Genomic DNA, 11,347 nt, shown 5'->3' on the forward strand with positions numbered 1-11,347 from the left:
TAAATCAGCCTACCAGATTGGGTGTATATCGTAACTGGGCTGGGGAGAGCAAGCTGGAAGACACAAAAGCATTGCCAGCTGCTTCAAGAAACAGGATGGAAATGGTGCGTATTCATTCTCTCATGTTCTTAATACTCGGTAGTGAGTTAATTTGGCAGGTTTAAACTGTAGGCTTGAGCATGGTGATTACGTTTTAAAAAGCAGAGCTTAAAACAACTCGAGTGTGTGGATGAGGTAGGCAAAAGGGGCAGAAAATTACCAATTTGACTCCAACCCCGGTAACCCAGTAGTTCTTTAAATAGTAGTCGCAGGACCCTCTTTAAAACATATTAAACTCTTTTGTGACCTTTATTCAAGTGTACTATATGATCTAATTTCAAATTTTTTGTATTATTTTCAGACCTAAATTTAATGGAAGGAGGTCATCATTTGTTTCTTAAAAATGAAAAAGCAGTCTGTTAATAGTAATAAGTCCATCATCTCAGGGGAAGGTTTTCCCTTTGTACTTACTCTGCTTGCTTCAGTAACATTCAGCTCAACCTATTCGGACTTCTGAGATACTGATCATCTTTCCTTGGACTTGTGTGGATTCTCTGAGATCCCACAACAGCTTTGCAGATCAGTTTTACAGGCACTGTCAGTTCTTCTATACTCAGGAGATCCCTTGAAATACTTTGTATTCAGCCTCCAACACTAAAAGAGCTGCTGAGTATAACACATCCATTTTGATTCTGAAGATGGGTTTTTCTGTCTCTTGAAAACATAAGGATGTCTCTATAATCCTGAATTACCTCCATTCTACACATTGAAGGGCTGATGTTGCCCCTGAGCAAGCAAATCCATTGCAGTAAGAGGATATGAGGGACAATCAAGAGCAGCAAGATCAAAAATAAGATAAAAGTGAAGATACAGAGAAAGAAACACTTACAGCATATTTATACATCAGAATGATGCATGGATAAGGTTTAATACAGGATTCTAGAGTTGCTTGTAATCTGTTACTTAAATCCTATACGTTGCTGTAGACAGTGGTTATTTCAAAAGCTGACATTTGTATTTGAGAAGGCATTTATTTAGGAAATTCAGTGTAATCATTAAATAATTGGATAGTTAACATGGAATCGTAAGATATGAAAACTAGCAGTATCTCTCCGAAATGTTGATTAATACTAAAACTTAAAACCAAGAGTTCTGAGACTATGGTATGCAGAGGGGGGCACAATTTCTCCCCATGCAGCCAAAGCCTTTTTATGTGTATATCTTGGTGTATCTACCCTGCAGAACATAGGGCAGCGTTAAAATATCTGAGTAACACATCAGGCGCAAAGTCATAGAGGAGCTCTATGAATGTAAATTTCTCTCTTCTCAGCATACTGATTTTTCTCACACTATACTTCATGGTGCCAGTATTTCTAGCTCTGGGTATCTGTGCTACACTGCAGTTCTTTGTCTTGGTTGTGGTAAGGGGAAGAATTGAATTTCTTTAACTTTTTAAATAATTGATAACTTCATTATAAAATTAAAAATATAAGTATAAACCATGTCCATGGGAAAGTAACTTATTAATGAGGTTATAGAATGGCTACAAAATGAGTTAACCAAAATACCCTTTGGGCTATAACAAGTGTGATACTCATCTACACTGACTGCTATTAATTACTGTGATTGATTGGTACTGCACAGACAGGACAAGTAGACGGCTTTAAATTTTCTTATACTCCTTTTTTTGTTCTTACTGCAAGTCAGATCACCTTTAAGTTATCTGGTAATTCCCAGAACATATAGAGAGCAGCAGCCATAGAAGCACATGAGCAGTTCCACATCCAAGAACCATTTGATAATCTATTGTAAGTCCGATCTCCAGTAGCTGGAGGACAAAAAATTATATACCTGAGAAATGTGTGGATGGCTGTCTGCACTCCTGACAATGAAATAGTATTATCAATTAGTTTGAAAGTTGATCTTCAGAAATGTTCTCTTCTAAACTGCTTCTTGTGTTACTGCTTTTAAAACAAAAATTGGTTAGCTTAGTTTATTTAGATGAAAAGTACTGTACTTGAAGTTGCTGATGAAATAGCTAATGAAGTAACCCTCATATATTATGTATTTATTAATGCAAAAAAATCTTTATCTTTGATTTGTTCAGAAAAACATCCTGCAGACTTATTTGTAATGTGCTATGTAAGCTAACTTCATATTTCTAATTTCAAGATTGAAAATCAGCTCAAGTGAATTAGTACAATGATTTTTATATGGATTTAGTCTAGCAAATTTGTCTATTGGAAGAGTTCCCATCATACTCACAGTAAATTTGAGTCATTCTACATAGGGTGGAGGTATTTTGCACTTAATATCTTGTCCTTTCTTAAGTATCAGCTTACAAAACATTAATCTACACATGTAATGTTGCTAGATCATGTCTCCTTTATTCATCTTTAAACAGATACAGTTTCCACGGGAGTGGCTTATAGTCTTTAACCAACCAGAATACGCCTCTGTCATAACTTAATTTCCACTAATATCCTAATGTGGTTAGTTGAACTGGTCTGTTATACCGAATGAACTACATAGATTTAGTTCTTGTTCCTAAAGCATGTGGGTTTTGAAGCTTTCAATGTGTTTTGTTCCATGACAAGTTTACGATTTTAACTTGTTTGTTTGTTTGTTTTAATAGGATCGAAAACTTCTTGCCACAGCTCAGCAGATGCTCCAGGACAGCAAGACAAAAATAGAAGTTATAAGGATGCAGATTCTTCAGGCAGTCCAGACCAATGAATTGGCTTTTGATAATGGTGATGGAGTAGAAAGGAAATATGAATCATTAATGTCAGAATGCCGTGTAGATATGTACCTGTATGCACACAGAGTTATCATAAATTTCTAGTAGGAATGTTAGACAAAGCTTGCATGAACCAAAAATAATCGGAGGCTAGGCATACCATTGTGTGTGTTAGGATGCCAAATACATCTGACTTGAAGCAAAATACCTTAAGCTTGATGAAGAGAAATACAATCTCTCTTGATCATCCTTTTTATACCTTATGCAGTCCATTTTTGCTTTGTGGTCTTTGTTCTCCCTTCATGCGTGCTTTCTTTTGTCTTAACAATAACTAGTAATTTTCTTTAAAGCATATAATCTTTTCACTATCCTAAAAAAAAAAAAAATCTGACGCAGGTACAAAGCCTGCTTGTCATACTTAAATAGATTGACCTTATTATTACTAATGGGAGCACAGATGGAGGCGAATTTTTGCTGTCTTTATGGGTATTTAGGCTAGATTGAGTAGTAAACAACTATTTTCAAAACAACAACAAAAAAAATCAGTGTTTTTAAAACGATCCGACTTGAAATACTCATGCTGCATTTCAGAAGTAGTTTTAAACTTGCATTTCTTTGGATATCCTTAAATGAAAAAAAAAAAATTACCCCTGAGCTGTAATAACATGAGTGACTATAAAATTGTGGGCATATCGGTACATCTCTAAGTCTTAAACTGTATTCGTATGCATTTCTGAGTATTGAAGTTGTATGACGATGCTCGTAATGAGGGCCTGGATATATCCTAGATAATGAAAAACTTGTGTGTGTGTGTTGTTTTGTGGGGTGTGGCGGGGCTGGTTTTCTTCATTTGTTTTTACACTTACGACACTTCTGGCTTTTTTAACACCCCATCTTAGCACATGGATTATGTACATCATTTGTTCAAAAGAAAAAGAAAAGTATTCAAGCTAGAAAGGGCTTTCAAATGCCTTTTTGTGTTCTTACTACTCTTAGAGCTTTAAACCGAAAGGAATATATCCAGGAAACTTTCTAATTCTGTTTAGGAAATCTAAACTCTCTAAGAAGTGCACAATTAGAATGGTTAACCCAAACGATTTGGGGAAGGCAGTGTATAGCACCTCTTACATTTTCTGTGCTGGCAGAAGCCAGATTCCTTGGGATTTCATGTGAAACAGGAGAATTATCAGAAACCAATCAGGGATCTACTTAGCTACAGAGTAGTTTGAAAGATAAATCCTCAGAGTGTGGTTCAGAAATGTGGAGGTCTTAAAACCTCCTTCTTGCTAGCTGAATGATGTTTGGGAGATTTGGCTTTTGTCCCTTTACTCCCCTGAAGACATGTTCTTTTTCTCGCATCCTCTAGCAATTATAGCTCTTCAAGGAGTGGGACCTGTTTATTGGATTGAGGCCCCGATCAATTATTTCTTCCTTCGAATGCAGATGCTTAAAATTTCACTGTTGCTTTTATGACATACTTCAAGCTTTTCTTTGGACTACCGATTCGGCATCTCTCTCTTTTTTTTTTTTTTTCCCCCCCTCCCCTCCCCTTGTTTATATGGGGGAGAGGTTAATATTAAAGAAATTAAACATGGGCGTGGTCTTCAATGAAGATTGTTTGTTTATATCTCTTTGCAGCAAAACCTGTGATAAGCCCTCTTGAACTCCGAATGGAAGAATTACGGCACCATTTTAGGATAGAGTATGCTGTAGCAGAAGGTGCAAAAAATGTGATGAAATTACTTGGATCTGGGAAAGTTACCGACAGAAAGGCACTTTCAGAAGTAATTTACGTCATTACAATTTCCGATACTTTATTTTAAGTGTTCTTTCAAGAAAAGAAAATTGAAATATTTCAATTTTTTTTTTATTATTTTAAAAAGGCGCAAGCAAGATTTAATGAATCAAGCCAGAAGTTGGACCTCTTGAAGTATTCACTGGAACAGAGATTGAATGAACTTCCTAAAAACCATCCCAAAAGCAGTATTATTATAGAGGAGCTTTCATTGGTCTCTTCACCCACATTAAGTCCTCGTCAAAGTGTAATATCTACTCAAAACCAGTATAGTACACTGTCCAAACCAGCAGCTTTAACAGGTATGATTTATGGAGCTTTTTTAAAATTTTATTTTATTAAATGGTTTAAAACAAGTCTTTAATGCCAACTTTATTTCTTTGTGGACATATTTCATTTTCGTAGACAAAGGCATTTAGCATTTCCAAGTGTCTATGTGCCAAAAAAATGCAGATAAGTTTCTTTGATTTATTTGTTGACCTTTTTATAATCCTATTGAAAAAGTGAAGTTCTGGCCTTAAGTTAGGTCACTATGGAACAATATTACTAGCGTTTACCCTAACGCCTTTCATCTTTAGATTATCAAGCACTTTAAAAGGTGGGTAAGTATCATTATCCCCATTTTACAGATGGGGAAACTGAGGTGCAGAAGGGTTAAGTGACTTGCCCTGGTCATACAACAAGTCAGTGGCAGAGCTGGAGGTAGGCACCCAGCTTTTCTCCCAGTCCCTATTTTACCCACTGGACCACACTGGCTTCCTAGAAGGTGAGATTTATGCTACCAAAACATGCGTTATATTTCTAAACCAAAGAGGGAGATCCTAACAAACGTGCATGGAACTACTGAAGCCTCTATTTATTGGTGTGAATTGTTTTCCTTGCAATTAAACATGGAGATTTTTTTTTTCAGGAGGCTTAGCCTACTGTAAGGGTACAGTACATTTATATATAAATATAAGACTTAGGAACTTCTCATAGTTTGGGTTCATCTGTAATTGTTGTCCTTCATTGGAAGTAAACTGTTTCAAGCGATGAGCCGTACTTTAACAAAGCTCTTAAACATTTGCCTCCCAGTGTTCTTAAAGAAAAGCAAATACTTTTGACTGCTTGGGGGTATGTTGCTTTACTAAATTTATTTAATAAGTGGTCATGTAAGAATTACTAGTACAGGTAGGTTTGGGTTTTTGTTTTGTTTCCTAAAACAATTTAGATGTAACTATTAAACCAACTATTAACAGAGTAAGTTTATTACAAAAACAATCTGTAATTCAAATGTTACGCTAGTTATACATTATAACTGAAACTAGAATTTAGTTTTGAAGTACTGTGGGATTATGTTTTAAAACAAAAAGAGGAACTCTTCTGCTGAGCTGCATTAATAATAAAATGGAGCGAGTCTACTTCGTCTTCCATTTTGTTTCAGTAAGACACATAGCAAAGGGTAAAAAGCATCAGGGCCTCAGCCAAGAGCCCTTGTAAAGTTGCAGACTGGTGAGGGGAATTTTTTTCATCATATGGAATCTCAAATGATCAGTGACCATGGGCAGGAAGTATCGTTGCCTTGGTTTTAAAATAGTTTGGTTTTGTTGTTTTTTTTTTTAATTCATTTCCTGTAATTAATAATCATGGGTCAGATATATTATAGTGACAAATAATTCCTCTTTAAACGTGATTTACTAATACATATGAACAGTTTCTAATAGGAATGATTAAAACAGAGCTACATGCTTGTGAAGTTCTTAATAGTTTCACTTTCATACTGGCTACACAAAGAGCTTTTGTATTGAACTGGATTTAAATGAACGGTGTCTTTGTGTTTTGCCTCTAACGCTTTGTGAAAAATACATCAGTGCTACTGTAATATTTTTTAAAGTGCATCAACAGAACTTTCTGATACGCAACCAGTCCTTATACAAGATTATAGCCTTTCTGCTTATTAATTTCTTTTTTGTTGTCTAAACAGAGTTTGGGAATGAAGTATTCTTTTACCTTTTAACCTGCTTAGCAATCACGTACAGCTGTTAGTTCCCTACAGGATGGGATTTCTTCTCAGACTGGTTTCTTGGTGTCTGTTCTGTGGGCTATAATGTTGCCAGACCATTTTTAGGTCAAGTCTGACTTAAGTTTCTGTTACGAAGGAGTACTTTTAAGTTTCACAGTTAAGTACATTTGCTGTTAAAAGAATACTGCATTTAGGAGCTAGCTGACAGTATGATTATGAACTGGCTAATTTCACCACTTCTAATAGTTAATTTTGTTAGTGCCAGTGGTGTCACAGTTTTACAGATGCTATCTTGTACAGGATGAGGTAAGCCTACCGTTCTTGTAACCATCTGTGGTATTCAGATGTTTCTGTGCTGCTGGAGGAAACTCTCTTAAATTAGAACAGCAGCCTCTATACCTCATTTGGTTAAAGATGTAGAAGATTTTGAAGAATAGCTTCTTGTCTCACTTTTATAAATCCAAATTCAGTCAAGTTGGAACAATTCAAGGATTCTGAATTATGTACTAACTCAAATTTGACTTCAGCATGCAGCAGGCAAATGGGATTTCTGAATGTGTCTTAAACAAATTTGTAGTCTCAATAGTCAATGTATTGATTTTAATTACCGAAGCGATGTGTTATTTTGGTGAACTGTTGCTCCTTTTAGAAGGTCAAGTCCCACATATTTGACTCTTAATGCTTATTTTCAATATATTTGTCTGTCTTAGATCTGTCTTTCGATTTCATCTGATATTTCTGTTACACCCTGCGGGCATCAGAATGTGAGCTAATGCCATAAATCAATCATTAGTCATTCACTTTGTTTACTTAAGAAAAGAAATCTTTGATAAATCATTGTCTGTCTTGTTCTAGGTACCCTGGAAGTTAGGCTGATGGGCTGCCAAGATATTTTGGAAAACGTCCCCGGTCGATCAAAAGCCACATCGATTACGCTACCTGGTTGGAGTCCAAATGAAGCCAGATCATCTTTCATGAGCAGAACCAGTAAAAGTAAAAGTGGGAGTAGTAGAAACCTTCTGAAAACTGATGACTTGTCCAGTTCAGTATACTCTTACTTCTCTTATTTTTATGCATAGCTTTTATTTACATTTTAATGTAAATGTTCTGTAATTTAAAATACTAAAATGATTTGAAGCTTTGAACTTATCTGTTTTTTCATCTGTCAAGTTGTTTAAAAAAAAAAAAAAAACCACCAACACACAACCACACCATTATGCCCATAAGAACCAATTAAATATGAGATTACATTTTTCAGGGAAACTTACTGAAGATTTTTTTGTTTGTGGAAAATCCTCTTAAAGATTTAAGCTGAGTTTGTGTACTTTATTTACAGATGAAGTCTGTGCTGTACTGAAGCTGGATAACACTGTGGTTGGTCAAACTAGCTGGAAACCTATTTCCAATCAGTCATGGGATCAGAAATTTACACTGGAACTAGACAGGGTAAAAATGTGGTCTTACTTCATTGACAGCTATAGTCAATTGTTTAGATTAATTTCATGTTGCTTTATTTTTTTTTTTCCTGTTGCTGTGATTACGTTCAAATTTCATGTGTGGAAGTATTCCTATCCTTAACAGAATGAGGTCCCTGGGGTTAAGCTGTTATGCTGGGCTGGCATTCTAGAAATTTTACCTTTTCTGGCCTACAAACGGACATAATATTTTTATCCAAGATCTAATACTTAGCATCTTTTTAGCCTGTGACAGACGGTGCTTAAATTTTTATTAGGATCATTAACTTCTAATTATTTATTAGTAAATTCTAATATCAGATACAGTTTGGATATTTTGGTAAGCTATGTCATAGAATTTTTACAGTGCTTCTGTAAAAGTGTTTTCAGGTGAAGCTGATCAATTCTTCAGGAATAATAAATAAATTCACTAATAGTTTTTTCCTAGAACTTTAAATGTTACTTGGAGGACGCAAGTATAGAAACGATACTTGATGTTTCTTTCCTCACACCTTTGAAGAGAATTTGTGTTATATAGGTTGAATCAAGCATTTGTTTTTTAGATAGCTGATAGTCATAGTATTTTAAGGTACAAGGATTTTTTTTTCATCAGTGTTTAAAATAGACTGAAAATTAAACTATATTTTAAAAGCCTAAACGTTATCTCCAGTATATGTTTAAAACAAATGAGAGGGAAAAAAAAAAGCCACCTTCCTGTTTTTGCTCTCTCCCCGCCTCACCCCACCCCTTCGAGCCCCGAACCAGATTCCTTCCATCTAGGAAGGAAGCAGTTTTAGACCTGCAGGTAGAGAAATTCGGGTTCTGATTAGGAGTAGTGCAGAACAAAACTAGCAGCTGTGGAGTCCTGAAGCCTTGATTATTCTCAGATTAAGACTAGAACTAGTCAAAGTTTAGTAGCTAATCCTACCAGCCTAATATGTGTCATGTTCACTGTTTAAGAACTCAGTACTAGATGCTTTCTGGTGCCAGAAAAGGACCTTGCTTCTGCTGGGCATGACCAGACATCCTTCAGTATTTGAAACGCACATTCCAAACCCCATCTTTTTTTTTTATCTGTTGCTTCTTCTTAACTTTTGTTTCTTTTAAAACCTACGACTGTCATATAAAGACAGTAAATTGATGCATCATGACGGAATTAAACTATGCTAACTGAACTTAGTAACATACAGTGCTGCTGTTATATTGTATTGCAGGATTCTTCACATTTTGTAACAAGCTTTTGTAACAAGCATATAAGATACCCTAAGAATATATGAATCCCACCAGCAAGATAAGATATAGCAGTAGTTCTTGTTAGTTTAAAGTTTTTGGCCCTTTTCACTACTGTGTTACAAAAACTGTATGTATTTCCAGAGATACTGTATAAAGTCTTGCATCATGATTTTGCAGGTACTAAAATGTCACTATGCAGCTGTGAAATGCAATTGATAATTGTAAATAACATGGAAAACTAGTAAAGTTGAGGTTTCTAAACACAGGTAAAAATTTGTTGTCAGAGCTTGAACTAAAATATCTTGAACTAGCACTGTTGTTAGACTGACTCAAAAAGTCTGGTGACTCTTTGTGACTCTCTCCTTCTACTCTTGGGGGAATTTTACGCTTATACTTTTACTTGGACACTGGCCATCACATCTGAACTGAAGTGGAATGCTACAATCATCCTAGTGAGAGCTTGCTCAATATGGCTAGTTAGTCCTCGCGCTCTTTTAAAGTAACAGCTCTGCATCTTGATCCTTGAGTTGCCAGGTCTTATGATTGAACAGAGGTAACTCTTGCAGAACAATTACTAGTAAGTCATTTCCTGTGTATATGTTTCCTGTTGTAGTCACGTGAATTAGAAATCTCAGTTTATTGGCGTGACTGGAGATCTTTGTGTGCAGTAAAGTTTCTGAGGTTGGAAGATTTCCTGGATAACCAACGGCATGGCATGTGTCTCTATCTTGAACCCCAGGGCACTCTCTTTGCAGAGGTAAGAATGTTTCTTTGAAGCACTTGAGCATACTTGCAAGTATTATGTTGCAGAATAGTTAAAGAAGTTTTTCATAAACTTTTAAGAATGCATTTGTTCTGAAACTTGAATTGTAACACACATTATTTGAACTGCAGGTTACGTTTTTTAATCCAGTTATTGAAAGAAGACCAAAACTCCAGAGGCAGAAGAAAATTTTTTCAAAACAGCAAGGTGATTGTTCAATATAAACATGTAAAGCTTAAAAATTGTACAGATCTGTGATTTTTTTTTTTTTTTTTTTTTTTTTTAAATACAGAGACCTAATATTTGCCTGTGAATAAAGCTCTTGATAATGAAGGATTTGGCATTGCATTTAGAAATGTTTTGTTTTAGAATTCCTTATTACACATTAGCATTTAATAGTGAATAATTAGGAATTCCTTAGGACTATGACAAATTCTGTTTGTTCTTCATAAACTATAAACTGATTAATATGAATTTTTTTTAATTATAGCTTTTGGTAATAAGTAAGGAAATTACTTGCACTCTATTTTCTTTTTTCACAATATCCACAGGCAAAACATTTCTCAGAGCTCCTCAAATGAATATTAATATTGCCACTTGGGGAAGGCTGGTAAGAAGAGCTATTCCTACAGTAAATCACTCTGGCACCTTCAGCCCTCAAGCACCAGTGCCTGCTACCGGGCCAGTGGTTGATGCACACATTCCTGAACTAACACTGCCAGCCAGGTAGGTGATACCTACAATTTTTAAGTACTTTTAAGAGCAAGAATAACAGTGAGATGCTTATGCCCTAATATACGTAATGTATGTCAAATCTGTTTATTCTGCAAGACTGCAGACCTTCCAATATTTTAATTTTGGACATCCACTTTATAGACAGATCTACGCACGGAAGATTTGTTTTTTACATAACATGCAGTTTTAAGTTGGTTTTTATACTATTAAAAGTCTCCGCTATACACTGAGGAGTTATTTATTTTCTTGTCAGTGACTCTCCTGTAGCCAAATTGGACTTTGAACTTGAGCCTGAGCCTCCACCTGCTCCACCCCGTGCATCTTCCCTTGGAGAAATATGTGAATCTTCCTCTGAGATAAAGGCTCCTGATGTGCCATCTCAGGCAAGTAACTTTAAGAATTTCGGGCTATACAGTTTAACAAGGCTGTAATATTGGCACCTTTATGATGGATTTCTTCCCTTATATTTCAGCATATGCTCCCTTAACTTACACATACAGAATTGTCTCAACAGAATTCTGCGATTACTTTTGGTGGCAAGCTGTTTCCATGGTTGGTGTTTAACTCTCCATGTCATTGGTTCCAC

The 11,347-nt window shown here is 35.6% G+C and overlaps 1 protein-coding gene across 4 annotated transcripts in view; it reads left to right on the top strand.

Annotated features, from left to right (window-relative positions):
* Positions 1 to 11,347, top strand: part of PKN2 (protein kinase N2) — a 56,844-nt gene that overhangs the window by 35,311 nt on the left and 10,186 nt on the right. For 3 of the 4 annotated variants that reach the window (XR_012674492.1, XM_075156216.1, XM_075156218.1), the window contains 10 exons: positions 9 to 104; positions 2,675 to 2,792; positions 4,418 to 4,563; positions 4,663 to 4,876; positions 7,432 to 7,617; positions 7,913 to 8,022; positions 9,877 to 10,020; positions 10,158 to 10,233; positions 10,578 to 10,752; positions 11,015 to 11,144. Coding sequence is in view for 3 of the 4 variants with exons in the window: in XM_075156216.1 (XP_075012317.1) it covers positions 9 to 104; positions 2,675 to 2,792; positions 4,418 to 4,563; positions 4,663 to 4,876; positions 7,432 to 7,617; positions 7,913 to 8,022; positions 9,877 to 10,020; positions 10,158 to 10,233; positions 10,578 to 10,752; positions 11,015 to 11,144 (1,395 nt within the window). In the remaining variant the exon portion in view is untranslated. The remainder of the gene's footprint in view (positions 1 to 8; positions 105 to 2,674; positions 2,793 to 4,417; positions 4,564 to 4,662; positions 4,877 to 7,431; positions 7,618 to 7,912; positions 8,023 to 9,876; positions 10,021 to 10,157; positions 10,234 to 10,577; positions 10,753 to 11,014; positions 11,145 to 11,347) is intronic. The other variant, XM_075156217.1, reaches the window with a different exon arrangement.

Source organism: Calonectris borealis, chromosome 8 (genome assembly GCF_964195595.1).
Source record: "Calonectris borealis chromosome 8, bCalBor7.hap1.2, whole genome shotgun sequence".
NCBI classification, from domain to species: domain Eukaryota; kingdom Metazoa; phylum Chordata; class Aves; order Procellariiformes; family Procellariidae; genus Calonectris; species Calonectris borealis.